At 43.9% G+C, this 21,578-nt stretch overlaps 1 protein-coding gene across 3 annotated transcripts in view; it reads left to right on the top strand.

Moving 5' to 3' along the window:
• Positions 1 to 21,578, top strand: part of CADPS (calcium dependent secretion activator) — a gene marked incomplete at both ends in the record, with an annotated part of 194,308 nt that overhangs the window by 129,943 nt on the left and 42,787 nt on the right. The window contains 6 exons of one of the 3 annotated variants that reach the window (XM_084292520.1): positions 749 to 812; positions 1,456 to 1,579; positions 4,912 to 4,929; positions 12,803 to 12,909; positions 18,430 to 18,586; positions 19,625 to 19,766. In XM_084292520.1, coding sequence (XP_084148646.1) covers positions 749 to 812; positions 1,456 to 1,579; positions 4,912 to 4,929; positions 12,803 to 12,909; positions 18,430 to 18,586; positions 19,625 to 19,766 — 612 coding nt within the window. Of the gene's footprint in view, positions 1 to 748; positions 813 to 1,455; positions 1,580 to 3,984; positions 4,054 to 4,911; positions 4,930 to 12,802; positions 12,910 to 18,429; positions 18,587 to 19,624; positions 19,767 to 21,578 lie in introns of all 3 variants that reach the window. The other 2 variants (XM_084292521.1, XM_084292522.1) reach the window with 2 other exon arrangements.

Below are 21,578 nucleotides of genomic sequence, written 5' to 3'. Positions count from 1 at the left end.
GTAGCTGAAAAGGGATTTGAAAGAAACAACCTTTAAAGGGTATTTCAGAACTCCTGCTTCCATACGCACGCTAATGCTGTGAATTTTTTCTGAAATGTAACTCCCCCCACCCCCCAAAAAAAAAAAAATCCCTTATTATTTCTTTGCTCAATTATTACCCATTTATGTTTAATGCTTCCTAGCATACAGATAGGCAGCATTTTCTGGGGGGGTGACATAACTACAAAAATGCTGGATGTTGCCCCTGTAAAAAGGGATGAGCTGCTCACAGCACACCAGCCTGGCCCTATGTGAATCACGCACATGTGCACACGAGTGGGTGACATGGGTTTGTATGGAGGGTCTGTGGCTCTCAGACCTGTACCCTCCTGGGACAGTGGCTGCTTCAGCCCTGTGCATCGCCAGGTCCCTGGCTGGAGGTAACTGGTGCTGTCCTCTCCAGGGGGCTTTGTTTCATTTTTGTGAAGAGATGATGGTTAATTCTCTCCCAGCAGACCTAAAAACTCCCCAGATGACACCCAGGTTTAGTAAGCTAAAACTGGCTGACCTTCCCAACTGCCCTTTACTCTGTTCTGCTGCCTTAGCATCCACACCATCAGAGCCTTTCTGAAAATTGCCCCATGGAAAGAACGCTAATACCAGGCAGAGGGAACAGAGAATTGCTTGGTCCTGTTCAGGAAAGGATCTTTATAGCGCTGGAAAGTCATATTGACAAGCACCTGATGTTAACAGGATGTGTTTTTTCTAGGTACTGCTTTCCATTTGGCCGTCCAGAAGGTGCTCTAAAAGCTACTCTCTCACTGCTGGAAAGGGTAAGCATAAGAATAACAAAGAGTTGTTGAAATTACCTGCATTCATGTGTCTTTCCATCCAGAAGAGCTTACAGAACTACTGTTTTACGTGTAATCAGTGGTAGTTAATACTGGAATATTAAGTGGGGCTGTTGATTTCTCCTGCTTCAGCCTGGAGGCCAGGTGCAGCCTGGCACAAACAGCAGCACAGCCCATCTCTTTGTCGATAGTTATGGGCCAGCTACCTCGCTGACAAGCATTGGCACTGCAGACCCTTCCTAAAGTGATACCTTGCTGCTAACCTGCAGCACAGCCCAGCCCGGACACAAACCCAAGTCATCAGCAGAGCCTGGGAATGGCATAACTTTGCCCAGCCCTGGGGAAGTTGCAATAGGTCTTAGTGTCTTGCCCTAAGGAATGGGAAGCACACATTTTGGGGCATGCCATATAGGTTGTGGATACAGACAGAGAGCACTAGGGAAGGGGTAGGTCCCCACGTCTCAGGCTGGCCAAGGTGACCCTGTAGCAAATCCTGCCTATTGCACGCTTACCCCGAGAGCCATGCAGCGCTAGAGTAGGAATGGCTGTGTTTGTTGGGCTTGGAGAAAAAAAAAACAGTTATGTGCGCCTGATGCCACAACAAATCAGATTTTCTTGTGTCAAGGTCCTGATGAAAGACATAGTTACTCCAGTCCCTCAAGAGGAGGTAAAAACAGTCATCCGTAAATGCTTGGAGCAAGCAGCTCTAGTCAATTATACTCGACTATCAGAGTATGCCAAAATTGAAGGTAAGGCTCTTTCTTTGTGAAATTACAATTTTGTTATATTTCTAGGTGACAACTGTGGCTGGGAGCTATTTGAGAGAAATTCATTTACGATTTATTCACTTGTCAATAAAATTGATGTGATTATGAATCATTTTTGTAGTGTTGGCTTTTGAAGCAGTAAAGAGTGGAAGCTATGTAAAACGTTTCTTCTTCTAGAAAGGAGAGAGGAAACAGTTAAAAGGAACTGTAGCTTTTCTTTTTTTTTTTTTTCTCTCTCTTTTTTTTTCCTTTGATCGTTAGTGCATTTGGCCAGTGGTGTAGTATTCAGATTCATGTCGTGGTTTTAAAAAACAAATTGAAAAATACTTGGGATGTCATCTTTGCAGCTGAAGGTATAGCGCAGCTAATTGCTTGTGACAGTGGAGTTCAGGAAACAAATGAAAAATAAGAAGCTGAAAAACTGTTTAATCTATGCTTAATCGTTTGTAGCCAATTTAAAATGTCTTTTTCTGGGAGTGTTTCATTGTCTTTGCACTTTGCATAGCAGGCATCGATCAGTCGGTCCCATACTTGCATCAGATTTCTTTCTTGTCACTCTAAATCCGGCACAGCTGATATTATTGACCTTTTAAGTTATGGGAGAATAATAACCAGTGACCAGAGACACATGTAGCCATCAAAAAGACATTTTAAAGCTTGCTGGAGGATACGTGTTAGCTGAAGCTCTCTGATCCAGTAGCTCTTTACATGTTGATCAGTTTACGTTGCTACCTTGTGGGCTGCTGTCCCCAACTTGAAACTCCTACCCAACTGTATCCAAGTTTGCAATTGCTTAAACCCGTATGTTCCAGATGAATGGTATGTTCTGCTCCAGAGTTTGGGTTTCTGTCATGTGTGATGTGAAGCTTTCCTACAGCTGAGATTATCATTATATGCCTCTAGGACAATATTGAGAGGAGAAAAAAAAAAACAGCTCCCTCTGATCTTTTCATAGTTCTTGTTTACATGAAAAATTGGGTTGTTATATGACAAATTGTCCAGGTTCTGTACATGACATGTCCTCTCTTTTTCCATTTTTTTCTGTCTAACGATGCAAATTGTGTACCAGTGGTAATGAATTCATTGTTATGCATCCAGTGAGAAACACTTAAGAATTGGGCACTAAAAGGATGTTTATCAACTCTTGACTTGGTAATGAGTGACAAAAATAGAGTAGGAACGAAGGTTTCATAAGCACTGTATTATCAGGCAATTTATCGAAGTACTCAACTTCACAGGATATTTTAATTGGTGTATTCTGTAAAATGCAATGTTTAAATATACTTGACAAGGCTGGAGAAGGACTGAGAATCAAAAGCAGCTTTTCTGTGATGGATGCTTCTACCCAGTGCTGGCTCCCTTAGGTTCTCTGTGTAAATATCACTAACTCGTTGGTAAGATTTGCTCTCTTCTTTCAGATAAATCTATGCAAAAACAAACTTTATGATCTGTAAGTAAAAATGCATTCATTTCCAAAGTAGAACAGTTAGTGTGTACTTTTCCTTTTGTGCCTCAATTCTTCTTGGTTGTGTTAATTATCTGCCCTCTTTTTGCACTGTGACTTGTAGGTCTGGGAATACTTTGAAGCAACAAACTTTTTTTCCAGCTACCTTTTCAGAGAAATAGTTCATTCCACACTACCTGCTCTCTTCTGCTTTTCTCCTCTTTTATCCGTGATTGGCCACAGCCACTTTTTTATCCTATCTCTGTAAAAGTGGTTGTAACACCAATTTCGAAGCATGCTGGGCTTGTTAGTTCAAACAACCCAACATCCGCCAGCTGCATGCATCAGGTTTTCTCTCATGAGCATAGTCCACTACGCGTTCAAATAGCTCCTTAGAAGAGCAAAGGACAAATTTGCCTTGGTGAGGTGCATCTCTATGTGCCGTGCATGGTTTTGAAATCCTGCTCTCAAATGCTGATACCTGAACAGCCACGTTTAAAAGAGTTTTCTCAGAGATGCAAAACAAAATCAGTGGCGGCAGTGCTTGCGGCTATGTTTATGAAGAAATACCTGCGAGAGCCTTAGATACTGAAGGCTGAAATCCTTAGTATCTCGGAGCCTTAAACTAATGAAAATCTATTTTCCTCTATTCATGACGTTTTGACCATATTCTTGCAAACAGTTCCGAACAAACCTCTAGAGTCATGGTCACAACCTCTCTTGTGACTCATGGGCATGCTGAATGGTTAATCCAGTAGACCTCCGATTTGAACCCTCCTTTCCCTCTCCCCCCCTTTTTTTTTCCTTTTATCCTGTGTGTATCCCAAAAATACTCTACGGCTATTTTCCTTTTAACCTAATATAAAGTTTTCCTCTGACCTATAACCTATAACCTCTTTACCTCTGACCTAAGCCTCTTGCATGCCCAAATCCTCTTTTATAGGGAAAAAGAGAGAAATGTATGAGCATCCTGTCTTCTGCTTGGCCTCTCAAGTGATGGATTTAACCATTCGTGAGTACCTACCACCCTCCTCTCCATGCTGTCCTCACTCTTTCTGTTCTCATTACCTCAAGAAAGTCCAGATCCAAACCAACTCACTCTCCTTGCTTCAAGTCTTTTAGCATTGGCTTGTCTGTTGCTTCTGTCTGTGAAACCCAGTGTGAGAAGTCCAGTCACTTTTTATCAGCCTAAACCAGGTTAGACAATTTAGCCATTTGTTTGTGATAAACTCAGACTGTCTGTAAGTTTTTTCAGTTACTCTTTATGTCTGTGACCTGAATGCATTTTTACTTTGCTTCCGTGTAACCCCAATTTGTAAAGTGCTTGTCACTGGTACACAATCAAAGGGCAGCAGCTACACCGGGGAGAAACGAGCTAGCGGTCAGATAAAGGACGCGGGGAAAAGCCGTCCCTTCTCCTGCGTACACGATCTGTAACCAATCCTGTGTATAAGACCCTGTGAGGCTGTCCTTCCTCTGTACATCAGATCTTACATGTCTCCTGTCCGTTCTCTCGAGCGGAAGCGCTGTACTTGCTCTCCTCCTGGATTTTTTGGTTTGCTCCTCTCCACCGAGCTCCGGAGGGGACACACGAGCCCAGGTGCCGCTTGGGGAGCCCCTGCACGTTTGCAGAGCTCGCGCTCTCCGACTTTCTATTTGTGCAGCACTTTCTTTCACCTCTTTGAAAGGAGCTTCTTTTGGTAACACCATGCTGCTGGGCGGGGGGGCGAGACGGGGCAACTTTTCTTCTTTTCAAATGTCATATATCACGCATAACTGGGGGGCTGTGCGGTCCACTTGCTCATTAATCCTGCCTATCTGTTCTTGTTTCTCTCTTTTCTCTCCTTGTCGCTTTCTCTCTTTCATATAGAGAATCAAAAGGATGCAGGTGAACTATTGTATATGCATTATAAATTACTAGGACTGTTGAGTTATATTTATTTTGTTTAATTTTTTTTTTCATAGCTCCTTAAGATATGTACTCCTTCAGGCTGAAAATGGAGATGCATTGATACTTAAGGAGTTAATTTGTGCTGTCTACATAACCTCTTTTGCCTCCTTCCTTAGAATAGAGTATAGATTAGAAATACCTCATAGAAATCGAGTGTCTTCTTAAGAGACAGTTTTAATGGAGAACCTGGCCTTTGGAAAGAGAAAGTTTCTTGTTTTCCAAAAGAACTGCGGCTCGTTTTTGGCGCAGAAATGTTGGTGATCTGGCCATTAATTTAACACACCCAACAGGCACATTAATGACGAAACTACTGTTCATTTTTGTTTTTCATATCTTCTGTTTTATGCCCTATTGGGAGGACTGGTTTTTTAATTTTTTTTTATTATTATTTTCAATTTTTTCGTTAATGTGTGACAAACAATCCGGTCAGACAGAAGTCGTGTTTGTCTCTCGTTTATAACCTGTGGTGACATGTGATGAGGCAAAGGTTCAGCGCAGACCAAAATGCCCGAAGTGCCTGTCTCTTCAGAAGGGGTTTCGGAGGTCTGCAGCCCCCTGTTCTCGTTTCTGTTGTACACCAGAGTCCTGGTTTGAAAGTCCTTGAAACCTGAACTGTTCATCTCTTTTTGTGAGTAGATTGTTATGTTTTGTGGAAGAAAAAAAAAATAATAATAATAACAGGATTCAGTTGATTTAATCTGTTTGCAAAGGGAAATGGCTTTTTAAAAGCAGACCGTGTTTGTTCTGCCCAGGCTTCCCCAGGCTCCCGCAGCTCAAATTTGGGCCAGGATCTAGAGCATGGCACTAAAACCAATTTTGACAAGCAATATTTAGGTAACGGAGATTAATTCTTCCCTATAGCAGCAAGAGGTGCAGGTACACAAACTGCAGACATAACCATGGCACGTGCAGCTATTTCCGATGATGCCATTGTATGTTAAGCACAACACAAGCGCTGGGCATTGCTCTTGCTGGCAAAGGCTTGTCACGTGCTGAAAGTTGGGGAACTCAGAAGGTTTCTTTGGCCCAGCTCGTTTAAAAATAAAACTGCTTCTGGATGCTGGGAGCGAGCAAGAGGACACAGCAAGCTGTGACTGCCCTGCTTTGTGCCCACAACCCTACCAGTGTCTTAAATGAAAAATTTTCAGGCAAGGTCAGCAGGACTCAACTTGAAATCAGTTCCTCAGCTTAAGTGGAGTCAAAAGTGACTGGGTTTTGGCCTGACCTTTTATTTATTTTGCCAAAAGCAAGAATAAAAATAAGATATTGAAAACAACTTCTTAAACACCCAAATGTCACCCCTCGTTCTCCTTTCCCCTAAGAAGCTTGTAGTCTCATAAAAATATGGACTTAAAATAGAACGCTAAACAGAACATTACAATAATTAAAGATTAATGGCTTGTTTTAATTATTAATCACACAAAACTACTAACACTCACATTAATAAGTGCAACCTTTTAATAAGGGTTTGAAGGCATATTTATGTAAGCTGAGAGTCCATCCTTCCTTTAGAAAAGAATTTCTCTGTCCCTTATGCCCAGGAATTGAGAAATGCACTGCACTGTGTTTGAGGGTGGTGGCATTAAGGGATCCCATTCCCATGAACACAAATGCCGCTTTGCTCTGCTGGAGCTGAGTACAGGCAGCTTCAGAGCTGGTGCCAGCCACAGTGATAGCTGTCAGTTTGGCCATTCATTGTGCTTAGTGTAAGACTTTTGGTCTTTAGGGTTTAGATTATATCTCATGTAGTGACCTGGTTTTGTCCTCTGTAAAAAAGAGGCTTCCCGTGGTCCCCCTGAGCTGCTGCATGAAGATGAGAAGTGGAGGAGATGTAGGGCTGGGGACAGCTGGTGCCTTGGTGCATGGGGCAAGGACCACCAGCAGGGCAGCTCTGCAGGCAGAAAGCAACTTGAGATAGACCCAGTGACATCCCATTGCTCTGTCCCTAGGGGAAATCAGTTTGTCTTGGGCCATTTTGGGACCAAAAATGTGATTTTTTCTCAGCCCTGGCACCGAGCATCTTGAGCAAAGCGCTCGCCCCGGCAGGCACAGAAAGCGTGCTGGGCTGGGGGAGAGGGTGCAGGAGAGGTCGGTGTCTGAGCGGAGCGATGCAGCAGGTTGCTGACAAGCAGTGGTATTTGTCAAGGCGCTCGTACTGCCCCTTGTCACAGTCCCCGCGCTCACTTTACGTCACTCGCGTTGCCTATTTCTGGATCTCAGCCTGGGAAGCTCAGTGCGCGTACCCGGCATCTTTACAGAGCGCACTGAAGCCGTAGGGGCTCAGCTGCTTGTTTATTAACCCAACCTGAGACAAGGAGAGGTCCCGTGGGGTTTATTAGCCCAGCCACCACTACGCAATCACCCCCAGCATCTGCCATAAAGCGCAGAGCTCATCAAGAAAATCAAATGACATTCCCAAAATAAATAGGGGTGCAAAATATATGAAACCATCAGTCTTTGAGGCAGGAACGGAGACTGAAGTCATTAATAAATCATTTACTTTACTATGACTGTAACTCAGACGTAAATGCAACCTGTGTTTGTTTGCTTGCTGAACTGCTGCTTTATTTGCTTCGTTCCTTGAAGTGGCATTCAGCTGCGTTTGGCAGAGTCATTACGCAGCTCCCTAAATTTCCTGTTGTCCTTTAGAAGCCGGTGTTTGGAGCAGTGTTGAGGTTGTTACACGATGCTCTGCACTGTGCCCTTACCCTTCCACAGAGCTCTTACCAACTGCAAAGCCACTTGCTGCCTGAGGCGTGAGATGTAATTCAGATGTGCAAAAATTCTTCACGAGGCTAAATAATCACGAGGCTAAATAATAAAAAGTCAGGAGATCAGATTTCTTTGCAGAATATTGAATTTTTGAGAGCTGGAGTCGAGTCTCCTGAGTTGAAAAAAAAAATAAAAATCCGTGAATTTGTCTTAGTTTGAAGATAATGCATCTTGGTTTGGGAGAAAAAAGTGTTATCCTCACTGAAATCCCTTCCAGACACACATAAATCTCAATCAGGAACAGCAGCTGGGCAGGACAGGGTGTGCTGCCCACAGCTCTCAGCATCACTCTCAGGGGAGCGCCTCTGCCCTGGTGCCCTGTCCCCGTTTGAATTTTGAAGTTAAGGAGGTGCTGCATCTCTTGCTGCTTCCTCCTCATCCTTCACCTCTCATGGCTTTACCCAGGACAGAAATCACTTGCACAGGTCAGGCTGCTGCAGGAGCTGGGGGTCAGCAAGGTCTGAAATCTGCTTTCTGCCGGGGTTTGCATGGGCACCCCCCTCCTTAGCATGAGTGGTTGGCGATGCGGAGGCTGGGCTCGCATTTAGGGGCGATTTAGGGCCGCAGCACACAGAGCCATGATGGGGTGCAGATCTCCTTGGCTCTGGCACTGCTAGGAGAAGCTCTCCCTCTCAGACTCCCCAACATCAGAGCCAGCAGGACTGGCATTCCTTTTGGGAGGCATTCCTCTCACTTGGCTGCCAAACGCAGGTGGGAGGAGATGTGCCACAACCCCTGCCCGCGCTGGGACAGTGGCACAAACTGCTCGTCCTAGTGGTGAGCAGTAAAAAATCCTTCCTAACCATTACGTGCTGGGCTCAGGAGCCGTCAGCGAGTAGCCAAATTGAATTCTTGCTTATGTTTTAAATGAGACTGAAAGCCATTAGGCCAATGCCCAAAAAGCTGGTGTTTTTGTCACTTGAGGCTGAGAGGTACAATTTCTGGGGACAAAGCCACCCTGGGTAAACATTGAACAAGGATCAGGGCGACTCCAGAGATAAGCAAATAGATTTGTTTTTCTTGTTAGCAGAAAACAAAACAAAACAAACGAAAAAAGAAAGCCGGAAGCCAGTGGCTTGAATCTAAGAGTCTGAATTAAATCATTACAGCTTAAAAGACTAAAAATGTGTGTGTGTGTGTGCGTGTGTGTGCACAGTTGTGCATTGTGTGTGTGTTCGTGTACGTGTGTACCTCTGTGTATGGAGAGAGGCAACAAACCTAACTCATCCTCTTTAACATAGGGTTTACTCGAATATTCTTTATTACACTCTGATAAGTGTTGTAATTCTTGAGAATTAAAAGCAATCAGAAATCTACTTTGCACAAGCCAACCGATTTTTTTTTTTCCACTGGAAAATGCAATCAAAATGGCAAGGACTTTTGGCAATAGAATGTCCAGATAAATATGCCAGAATCCTTGCAAATGGCATTATTAAAAATAGTCACAATGCTGCTAAAAACTGATATTAAATGTAATAGAAACTATTGTGTTAATATATGCACAGTATGTAATTTATTCTCTGAGTGTATGTAAAAGGAAAGGCTATTTTCTTTGAATTTTTCCTATGCTGATATTGTAAACTATATGACAGATGGGTCAAGTCCTGATTGCAGTATTCTAACATTTGGAATAGCAAGTAACATATTTGATAGAGCTGGCAAGTTTTTATATATGATTCAACCCAGAATATAAAAGCCACTAGAATTCCAAGTTGAAAATAATTAAATGAGCTGGAAACGATCAGGAACCACACATTTTTAAGTGACAGATTTTTTTACATGTTTAAATTGCACAAGAATATTTTATAGCTCCCTTTAACCAACAGTGACGTTTAATTCTAAAATGTGTAATTGATATTTGTAAAGCAATTAATTCATGTGGCTCATTATTCTATTGCTAAATGTACCTAAGCACTGGAGCGCTGACTTAAAGTGATGGTTTTTAGTCACCTGCTCTGAATTCTGGAGCTTTAGCTGGATTGCCCAAAGTCAGGTTTGTCACGTGGCTGCATGAAAGGCAGTTCCACACTTGTGTTGAATTTTTAGCTTTCTGATTGCACACTGCTGTAGGATGTAAGAACCTTCTGACTTCTAGGATATTTGTTGTTAAACGGTGTCATTCCCGTGTAATACCTTGAGTACCAATGAGCAAAAACCCAGCAGCTTATTCCATGTGTATTTGACCATTCCTGCTTATGTTCCTGTCAAAAGTTTTCATCTTTTTGTCACTGTTTATGACGTCCCTTGTCTCTTTACTTTTGGCGTCTCTCCGTCACGCACAAGCAGCCCGTCCATCCAAGCCTAAGCCACCGGCTGGGCCACCGTCATCTCCTCAAACGCAGACTAACATGATAAATCATATGCTCAAAGGCATGGCCAAACAGACGCCAAGTACTGTAATAGTCTTCCTTCCTTTTATTCAGTGCTTTCCTAGTCTAGCAGTTGCTTGTTTAGTATTAAGCAGTTGCTTGTTTAGCATTAGGGAGCTAGTTCTCATGTGCAGCTTTACGAAACACCTAGCGCGACGTGGTAGGTTTTTAGAGATTTAGAGGTAGCGTTTATTTCAAAATGTCCACATTTTTTTGTCTAGCAATGTCTGACATATGCAACATTTTCAAATATCAACGTCAGCACAAAATAACATTGTTGTTGCATAACATTTTGCATGAAAACTATAAATATGTATGAGCTTTACATGATGTTGGATGAAATGTTTGATAAGTATATCGTATACGTTTGATGTAACTGTCAGTGCTCCAGCTATCTTAGCAGAATATTCTGATGTATAGTAACTTAACCAGGGAAATATTTAAAATAAGAAGAAAAAAAATTAAGATTGACATCTGCTGGCTGCCAAAGTTGTATAAGCATCAATATTTTCTTTAAAGACAGCATCTCTGAGCAGTTGTTCTTATTAACACTTTTGTCTTTTAGTTGTATTTGAGAGCAGATCAGTGTTGCAAATGAGAATGGGTCTGATGCTGCTCTGATCAATGGAAAAGCTTCCCCCTGGCTTTGGAGGTGCAGAAGCAACCAGAGCTTACTGAGGGACACTCCTTGGGACTCTCTTTGTGTAAAAGGAACAAGTTTCTTTTTGTTGTAGCCAGCGAGGTGCTGGTTTCAACAGAAGGAAGGACGAGTTAACCAGTATCAGTATTTGCCCAATAGAGTAGGATAAGGGGAACCTGGATTTCTTTTTGTTTCCAGTGATACAAGAGATGGAAAGCAGAGAAGAGAGCTCACAGCCCCTGTCCATGGTATCAATCTGGAAAAATGTAGAGTGAATGTGCCATGCTGCATCTCTCCGCTGAGCCAAAAGCACCTGCAGTGCCAGCTTTCAGCTGGCCTGGCTGCTCAGCTCCTCCGAAAACAGCACCGTGTGCCCTCACACAGCCACCCGAGTGTGGCAGTTCTGAAAAACATGCCTTGCCTTTTCATGGGAAATTACTGCTTGTAGAAGTACATTCAGGGAAAAGTGGGAGCAGGCGTGGTGTTGAGGTGGAGAGCCGAGTCCCCAAAGTTCACGAGCCTTCAGCAAGGCAGGGATTTCTGCCCCGGTACTCAGCGTGGGACCCAGCAGAGCAGAGTGGTGGCATCTGTGTGCAACCCCAAGTTTCTGCTCTGCCAGAAAAGAAAATCTAAGCACTAACAAAATGCTAATGCATGCAGGAGCCTGGAGCAAGATGCGCAGCTGCCTCGCATTGCAGCACAACCCAAGCTGTTGGGCTTAGCTTTGGGCATCCCAAGGTGAACACCTTGCTAGTAAAGGAGCTTTAATTCATGCACGTCTCCCATTTTGCTTTGTTGAGCTCAAACAGTCTGTTGTATACTATATAATTGCAGCAGACTGATTTGGCTTTTGTGGTTTTTTTTTTTTTTGGTACTTCACCTATTTGCAAAGTCTCCAGCTTTAATATCACGGACAGACCAAAATGTAAATAGGTGGAGAGGGATGAACCAGACGATGTAGCACCGAAGTGTGATCCTGTCCTTCCCCCTAGCTACGCTAGAGCCAGGTTTGGTACCCAGTCGTTAGCCAGAGGGACACATCTGTAGTTGCAGGTGGGGACACTGCAGTGCAGGTGGGTCCCCAGGGAGCAGGGCTGCTGCTCTGCTTCTCCCCAGGGTGACCAGTGCAGGTGAGCCACGGGGTCAGGTCACAGGAGCCTCCTTGGTTGCACCTAGCCAGCTCTGCGGAAGCTCCCGTTCGATGAAAATGTGTCTATTTTGGTTTTTTTTCTCTATTATTTCTATTGAAATACTCTAAATGGTCCAGATTGTTTGCACCTCAGATGTTTAATATGCTAATAGAAATATGTTACCTGGAAGAATATGATTTGGTTGTTTTGAAAAATCTTTAGAAAATGCTGCAAAGTAACAGCAAGCTCCAGGATTTAAACTCCTTGGTTTGTTTGCGGGGTTTTTGCTGTAAAGTTGCATCTCTTTTCCCATATAAATCTTACGTATGAACACCTAGTGGGATTTACCACTTTCCACTCCCTCCAGCATGCGTAACTCCTTGACCTTTGTGAAGTTAAATCCTGGAGCAGGTCAGACCTGCAGTCTTTGCTTTCAGTAGCAGGTGACATTTAAATTGCTCGAGTTTGACGATTTATTAAAAGTGCAGAGAGATTTGTTTAAATTGATCTTAAAAGAACGTTAAAATCGTACAGACGTGATTTGTAATGCATCATCTACGTTGAAGGACACATATTGTTCATACATTAGTGGCCAGATGCTGTCTTTAGGGAATGTAATGTTCCTATTTGAGCTAATAAAGTGCCACCACCTCACCATAACGCAAAACAACTCTGACAGTATTGTGAGATTTGGAGCTGGAGCACTGTATTTTCATAGTATTATAACGAATGTGGCTTTCTGGTTTGCTCAGTACTAATTATATAAGCATTTAACATATGCATGAAAAGATCTTTAAAGCTGTAGAATATTATGGGATTTCTTAAACCTCTAAAATTACTTACTGTGCATCTAGCTTTTTCACTCTGCCTGCCTTTTAACTCGAGTTCTTGTACTACAGAAAATGTAGGCCGGTTAGTCACACCAGCTAAAAAGTTAGAAGACACAATACGTCTGGCAGAATTGGTAATTGAAGTCCTCCAACAAAACGAAGAACACCATGCAGAGGTGAGCAGCGGCGCCCTGCGAGCTTGTGCCCCGCAGGGCTCGAGCAGGGTCTGGTCGGTTGCTGGTGGCTCTGTGTACTTATGGGATGTCTTCCGAACAGGTGCTGGGTTATCTTTTTTAGAAGCCAATAATGGTGGTAAAAGGGTTGCTGAAGGCACGGGGACAGGTCAGGAAGATTGCTCTTCAGAGGGGAGGGGGGGCTAAAGGAGGAATGAGTTAAATCCTGCTGTCGTCTACATCAGTCTGCAGCCTTTCATGCAGCGCCAGCAAGAGCCCAATATATTCACCACCAGCTACGTGCAAGACCAAGCCCGTCCACTTTTGAGAAAGGTTGTATTGCCCCAAATGTCCTGAGTTTGTACCTCCAGACAGCATTAGCAGCGGTCACTGTCAGCAGCAAACCGCTCCTGCTGTTGAGAGCTGTGGCAAGTAAAACCATCACAAAGCAAAACAAGGATTTTTGGTCCCTTCCTGAGCATTCAGGTTGTTTCCAGGGGTTTCCCTTTGCCCCTGTGGTACATGATAAACTGCTGTTTTAGCTCGCTTGGTTTTCTGTTGGCCGCTTCTGTCTTGGTTTATTGGGAATACTTCAATTACTAGCGTGGAGATCAGAATGAATTATTCTCTGTTACTAATTATTTGAGGTACCTAATGCCTAATAAACTACTCTTAACTCTTCAAAGCACTTTAATGGAAAGAATCGTGCTTTAAAAACACTGAAACTATGTCAGAGTCAGGTATATTTCAGAAAATCCTGAGGCTTGATCCTGGAAACACTGATCCTGAGGCCGCTGGCAGTGCTGGGTATAGCCCCGCCGTCAGCACGCCTGGACGGGGCTGCCCATGGGGACTTGCCCACCCGTGTAAGTGTTTGCAGGATTGAGCCCGGTGTTCTCTGTAACTCTGGTGCTCTTGGCTAAGTGTTGGAAAATGAATCATTTCTAAAATTCAGAGTGAACAGTTATTGTTTATGCCTGTAGGTATTGTAACACTCATGCACTCTTTTCTCTTTTCCTTCCCATTTTTATATATACTCACTATATTTTGCATTAAAAGCATTTGATAACTAATTTCACAATCACCTAAAAATCATTCCAGTGTATATTAAACTTGCAGTATAACTTAACTTATTGATAATACACAACAATCCACGACACCCAACTAATGCCTGCTTGCATATTTAAATTTCCTCCCTGTTTTTCTACTGTTCATTCAATCTTGGATGATCCTGGCAGGGGAAAGAGGTATGTGACTAAACTGAATGACACGAGTCACTCCTGTCATATTTCGTGCATGCCCTCTCAGTGCCATGTTTCCTCCCGGGATTTTACCTGGGTTGCCCTCGCTTCCGTAACTTTAACCGAGGAATGTAACAGCAACTCCCAGTCGGCTGCTTGTGGAGCTGGTAGCCTTACACAGGAGGGTCAATGTGGCGTAGCAGTCCAGTCCATGCATGTAGCAATGGGTATCTTTTACGAGCGCTGCAGTTACATCCCAACACAACCCTACCTGCCTGGAATCTCTCCTCAGCCTGTTGTTACCTCTGTTGTTTTGCATTCACCCGACCTATAGTACACTGTGGTGGAGATGGACTGAGTTCTACACAAGTGACTAGAATGGTAGTGTTCTTCCTCTGGTTTTGTCTGTATGTGCCTTGTACTGGATATACAGTATTTATATGTAGAGAGAGAATAAACGTGGTGAAGAGTGAAATAAACTTCATTTTGTTTTGCAAAAATGAGGAGGTGCCTGAGTGCACCGCTATAACTTGCCCAAGGCTAACGAGTATTTTATTCCACTCATCACCAGCACAGGCTGTTTGTGCAACCAGCCTGGAAAGAGCTGATTTTAAAGTACAAGTAATTTTGAAAACAGTAGACTTCTGAAGCAGGCAGTTACAGGACCGTGGTGTTCAGCCAGCTGTGCTGCTCCTCACAAGGACGAATGTTAAAGCTGTTCTTCAGCATCTTCAGTGTCACAAGGCTGTGATTAGAGACAGAAGGTTAATGCCAACAGGGATAGGAGGCTTCCTGGTCCCTTGTTCCGAAGGGTGATCTGGAAGGGTGAAATTCATCTCTGTCCAGAAGCCCCGGATAATGTCAGAACGTTACTGAATTCCTGTCCCGAGGGTTTCTGTGGCACTTCAGCAGTGCTCAGGCAGTTGGCCAGCTCTCTGCACACTTGGAATTGCACCCAAAGGAGCAGAGAGGCAAGAGGCTGGCGGATTTATCACATCGTTTTTATTATGCGTCATGGCCACATTATTCTGCTCCTGTGCAATGAGAATCGCTGAGGTACTGCACTTTTTTTTATATATATATTATTCCAGGTGAGATTTTTTGTCTTCTTGTCCATTCACCTGGGGGTGAGAAAGTTCAGCCTGCAAGGTGTGACTCTCCGGTCTGCTTTGGATGTTCAGCAGAATTAAATGGCATCGGTTCCTGAAGGAATGCCTTATTTTCTGAAAACCAACAGTTTTTGCGATGAAAACACACCCCTTTTTTCCCAACATGGCCATCCAGGCAGGCACACAAATGGGGACCCAGAAACCAAAACTCAGAGCATGGAGTCAAAAACCATTAGAGCAGGAGCATCGTGCCTTGTCAGCTGGGTTTGCCTCACCCATCAGAAAGAGGCAAAGCAGCAGAGACAAAAATGCAGGAGAATCAGTGGTGCTTGGTAGGTGCTGTGTAGAGCAGGAGGTCTCTGCCGTGCGTCACTTCGCTCCTCAGATGTCTCCAGCTCTGCTCTCCTTCCCCTGGATGACTGATGGCACACGCCAGAGACCGTGGCCTTCGAGTCTTTTGGAACCCGTGTTCTCTCTCTATGTATACGTATGTGTATATGTATATATGTATTTTAACTCCTTGAGGTCATACATATATACATGTGTATCCATGTGTAAAACATACACTAATAGGTGTGTTTGGCTAGAAAGAACACTTTGTTTTGCCTTCACATCGTGTTCTGAGTGAAGCAGGTAAGTAGATGGTAAATAAAGGAAATGTTACCATCATGAAGGAGTTCCTCAAAGCGTGGTGTTATGCTCCCACTGCAGGAAGGTCCTGTTCACTGAGAGTAGGGAGGAGGAGGTTGAGGAGTCTGGCATTAAGTTACAGACTTGTGGAGCTAAAATTTTACTTTTCCAGCAAAAGGGAAACTATGACTGGTTTGGGCATTTTTTTTTCCACAAATGATCGTATGCTTTTCTTCCTCATTCTTTTAAAATAGCATTTTTTTTTTCCTTTTTCATGGAAGCAGGTTTTTATTGCAGGACTCTGCAGTGATTATATGGGATTTGTTGCAGAAGATACTCTTTGGCCTCCCCTTTCCCATCTCCCCAAATACTGGCTGCTGCTGCCCCTTTGTAGCGATCGTTTTTTGGGCACAGACGTGGGGAGGCAGCGTGGCAGGCTCTTGGCAGGCAGAGGAGCAGCCAGAGAACCACATCTGTACAAGGACAGCCTCGTCACCCTCCTTCAAAAGCATGGACAAGAGCTGCTAATTTTCAGAGGACCCTCAACAGCCACATTTCTCAACGTCCATTCGTTTCCCAACATTTTTTTGGGAGGAGGTTTGGGCAGGCATCCGAAGCAGACCTGATTCTTGATGTTTTTGGTTCCTGCGTGATTTCGCAGGGACACCACACCTCTTCTCGCAGCACTCACAGATGTCCATGGGCTGGGCTGGATGCAGAAGGAAGCACTGAAGAGCATTGCCATGCCCGCAGCCCTGTCAGACTCCCTTGCTTCGATTTTGGCTTTTTCTGAATAACAAACTCTCCATCATAGCTGCCCCTGGGCTGTCCAAGCATCCCAGGGGAGGCATTGCTGCAGTGATGCCTGACAGTTTCCTCCATGTGTGTGGGGCTGGGGATGGTTTGCAGATGAAGGAGCCCAACTTACCCACCTCACCCCCATGCTATGACCACAGGGATGCTGTAACCTGGTGGCATTGCCTCTCCGGGCAGAGCATGGCCCAGCCTGCCCTGGCACCCCTGCACCTCCATGGCTGGGCACTCCAATGCTGTGCCTCTTTAGGGGTTATTTGGGAATTTTGGTTATTTTACATCTTGGATGTGCTCTGGATGCATAACGCCCTGTGTCGCATCCTACCTCTGCATGTCTCAACACCAGTTTATATCAACTCATGGAATAGTAGCAGGGTAATGTCAGTCTGCTTTGCATTTTGGGGGAGCAAAGGAGTGGAACTAGTCCCAGAGTCCTCCTGCCAGCATCCCTCTCCATGGCCAGGAGAACCAAGAGCTGGCGTTGTTCTCTGCAGCCATCTATAAGAGGATTCATCAAAGGCATCCTGCTGCTGTCATCAGCATCAGCAGGAAAACATCAGTGAATCAAAACTGAACCCTAAGAAAACTAAAGTCCATTTTGCTTATTCATGTCTGCCAAAAGCTTCCTTCCAGGAGGCAAAAAATACCCCTCCTGACCAGCAATTCCTCTTTGAACCGATTTCTTTATTCTCGGTCTTTTCTATTCCATCTCTAGTCCCGCCCCTATGCTAGAGGTTTCCTTCTCTTGCAGAGTGCTGGAAAGACATTTCTCAGATCCTTTAAGTCACTGAGTAATTTCCTCTCCCTTACAAATTACAGCACATGGCCCTAACGGCAGCACTTCTCACACTGCATGTGCCCAGCCAGAAGTGATTACTAAACACGCATGCATGCGTCGGGAACATTCACATCTGAGCCGTGTACGATGTGAATGTCACGTCACAGGGCCCGGCCAGTGAATTTTAAGGACCCGTGTGCATGAGAATGAGTTACTTCACTGATATTTTTTGGCTTTCAAGATTAGATATATTTTTTTCCTGCCTCTGTGAAAATACAGGCTTGTCGTAGATTTTTTTTTTATCTTGGCATGTTGATGATAGAGCTTTGTTTCCTGATAAGTAGAGTTAACGAAGGTGGTAGTGTGTTTAGATGGGTGTGTGTAGCTGGCCATGTAAAATGAACAGTGCTCTAATAACTCGCACAGGTGATGCTTGAAATATTTGCAAATAAGAGTGTGAAAGATTTAGGACAGATCCTAATGTCTTAGGCTTCTAGTTTTTCAAGACAAATAGAAGTAGAGAATCCAAATAAAAATTAAACTGTTGAAAAACACAGCAGAAAACCCACAAATAGTGAAGAAAGTCCCCAATTTCTATACTTCAGAATAATGATTAGTTGATCTTTCTGATAATTAGCATAACTAAAGACGAGTTAAGTCATTTATTGTAAATTGAACAGACAAAACCTTCTCGGCCATGTTACCACTGCCTGCCTTCACGGTGGAGCTCTGAATGGATCCTCTGCAAGAACCCTTTGTATGAAAACAGCAGTGCCTAATTCCCGTGATTAGCGCTGTACGTGCAGCCAGCACTTCAAAGCACTGTTCTCTTTACAATAAAGGTAGTTTCCAGGGGATGCACATTTGTTTAAGGTATGTGGCCTAGCATCTTTGACTGTGCTTTATTAGAACTAACATACTGTTCTGTTATCTTTTTCTACCAACCCTGAAGGCCTTTGCTTGGTGGTCAGACTTAATGGTCGAGCACGCGGAGACCTTCCTGTCACTGTTTGCAGTGGATATGGATGCTGCGTTAGAGGTGCAACCCCCAGACACATGGGACAGCTTCCCGCTCTTTCAGCTTCTAAACGATTTCCTCCGTAGTGACTGTATGTATTGTATTTTGCTCGTTTCTTTTCAGTGGGCGGCTCAGGTTACTGCTAACACTTTCAGCCTCTCCGCACTGCACAGAGAACTGAGATGGGTAGAGATGCACAGGACAGCCTCTTGTAGCATCGGCTTGATTTTGTTCCATTTCCACTAGAAAATAAAAAAAAAAAAAAGCAATTCTCTGATGCACACACAGACACCCCTTAAATCAAATGCCCCAGCTGAAGGTGAGAAGTTGAACTTTTATTTGGCTTCATCTTCTCAAGTCTCTTGGTAATGGCTGCCTGACAAGCAGGGAATTTTGTACCCTATCTCACTGTCATTAAATGTGTGTGTTGTTTTATATGTGTGTACTGCATTTATTTAGCATGGAGTAAACCAGTCCCTGCTTTTAAAAGACTTTATTGAAGGGAGGAAAAGATTTAAATTAAAGTCAATGAGAGCATAAAGTAATTCAGAAGCTGAGTGCTTTGTGAAATAAGGCTCTTCTCCAAAGCACACATGGGCTCACACCTTCAAAACCCTTGGGGACTTGGCACTCCCCAGGGTGGTGTGACTGCTGCCGGGGAGCTGGTGGCTGAGCTGGCTCTTTCCTTGATTTACATCCTCGGCCAGGGCCCCACCAGCTTTCTGACACCACATAAAAAAGCCAGGGACTCATCCTCCAAAAGCAATTTCCAGTGTCATGGTAGTGAGTAACTGAATAAGAAATGATCCTCCTACCTGCCAAAGTCCTAATGTTTGCCATGCTGTATTTCTTACACCCATTTTATTCACAGGAAGTAATAATGTATTTGTAACCTGTAAGTTTGACATTAATGGAAAAGAAGATTCATTGTTTGTTTACTTGTTTTGAATAAGAAGCCATTCCTGTCTTTGTCGTGAGCATCAGTGCCTGATGCCAGCTCCTGTTTTGTTCTCGGAGTTTCTTTCTGTGCGCTGACAAATTCATTGTGTGATGAAGTGCCACGCTGTGGCTTGTTACAGAGCTTTTAGTAACAGTAGTTTCTTACTATACTTTTATTTATCTATTCTAGATAATTTGTGCAATGGAAAATTCCACAAACACCTCCAAGACCTGTTTGCTCCACTTGTTGTTAGATATGTCGATCTGATGGAGTCCTCAATTGCACAGTCAATTCACAGGGGCTTTGAGCGGGAGTCATGGGAGCCAGTAAAGTAAGGAAACCTCCTTTGATACAATCGGAATTTGGGTGCAAATGGATGGAGATTCATGCAGAGATGAATTAGCAACCATTAGATTGGACGTGCAGAAAGTGCTTTGTATTTTCTAGTTGAATGCTAAAAATAGAAGGCCTGATCTCTTCAGGGTTTTCAAGTTAATGAAGGAAATGGTATTTGCTTTTTGAAATGCATTGCTGCCTCAGTTCAAACCGTGTGCCTTTGGACATGGAAGCATGAAAATGTGAAAACCTTCTTAGCTGGCATGGCTTTTTGGATCCCATCCTAAAAGGCCTTCCCCAATGCTGCTTTTGAACTCAAACAGCTCCTTTTCAGAACAAAACCCTTGCTTTCCTGCGTTCAGTCCAGCCCTGTAACCTGAGTGAGTCATTGCTGTATTTATTCTTCCCCGTACTCATTTTTTTCCACCCACCCCGTGGAAGGATGGCACATCATCCCCACGGCTGGTGGCTGTGGGCTGTGTCCCCGGGCAGCCCGAAGGGGTCCCAGCCCCGACCAGCTCAAGGAGATGCAGAAGGGAGCAGCCCAGCGAGGACGTGGTGACCCAACAGGCCACCAGCATGCAGAAACCCGAGTGAGACCTAGGGGAGGTGACTGAAGCAGAATCAGGTATAGATGTGGAGGACTAGGGGTTGGCCAGCGAGAAATAAGGAGCCTGAGAGAAGCCCGTACTAAACCCAAGAGCGAGTGGATGGTGAAAACATGACATTTGCTTTAGATTGCTGTTGTTATTTGACAGGTTTTGAAGCACTGCTGAACCCTGCTGTGCTTGCTGTAAAAGCCCAAGTCGGTTCCTGTGAAGGAAAAGAACTGACTTTTCCTTCTAATAAAGGACTTAGAAGGGTTGACTCTGTGCAAGCACAGTGAGTCTGACAGTGTCTCAGACCAGGGATTTTGACCAGATGACTTCTATAGAGGTTATTTTCCCTGCTTTTCCCTCATTCTCTAAGCAAAGTTAAGTGGCACTGCGCTCTGAGGTTGCTGTGTAAAAGAACGTGTGGTCTTTCAGGGCTTTTCACACCAAATATGTTCAATTTACAAGGAAAGGAGAATTTGTTCAGCAGCCAGCCTCCCATATGCAACCTGGAATCTGATTACCCAGGTTTTCTCCTTTCTTTCTTGTGCATCCTCAGCATCCATAAGGATTGTGCCTGCCAAATCGCGGGCCTTTTCTTGACACCTGATCATCCCCTCTGTTCTGAGTGGGGTTAAGTGGCTGGCGTTCAGGAGTCTCTCTCACTTTCCATTTGCTGTCTTTGGTCTGCAGGCTAACAGGATTAAAAATCCTAAAAAATCTTGTTTCAAATAAGCAGATGTGACCCAGAAAACATAGAAGAAATAGATCTTTCGAGTAGGAGAATGCCATTTTTACAGCCACTCCTTCAAGCAGAATTGCACTTCGAAGTTAGCATTAACTCGAGTTTCAGAGCTCTGCTTTAGCAATGAATCTGTTTGTATTTCCTTGTTGTTATGAAACAGAGGCAGTGAACTCAGTGCAACTGCCTACCTTAGTCGGGCAGTCAATAATCAATTCATTCTGATTTTTCTTTTTTCAGAAGCTGATATTATTTTGGCATTCATTGACTTCAGTGGCATAACTATAGACGTGCATGAGTACTTGGCTGTGGTACTTGCCTGTAAAAATGCCTTGTTTCAGGGTATGCCAAAATCTATCATTTTCAAGTTATCTTTGATACTTTTTACGTCTTTTCTTAGTTATCTTCTAGTGTCTTTGCCCTTTGGGGAGCTTCAGTTGCAGAGCACTTTGAGCATCACAGATTCAAGCGA

Source organism: Netta rufina (assembly GCF_964035555.1).
Source record: "Netta rufina genome assembly, chromosome: 10".
In the NCBI taxonomy this organism is placed as follows: domain Eukaryota; kingdom Metazoa; phylum Chordata; class Aves; order Anseriformes; family Anatidae; genus Netta; species Netta rufina.
The sequence above is the reverse complement of the archived record's forward strand: the minus strand, read 5'-3'. Positions and strand labels throughout refer to the sequence as shown.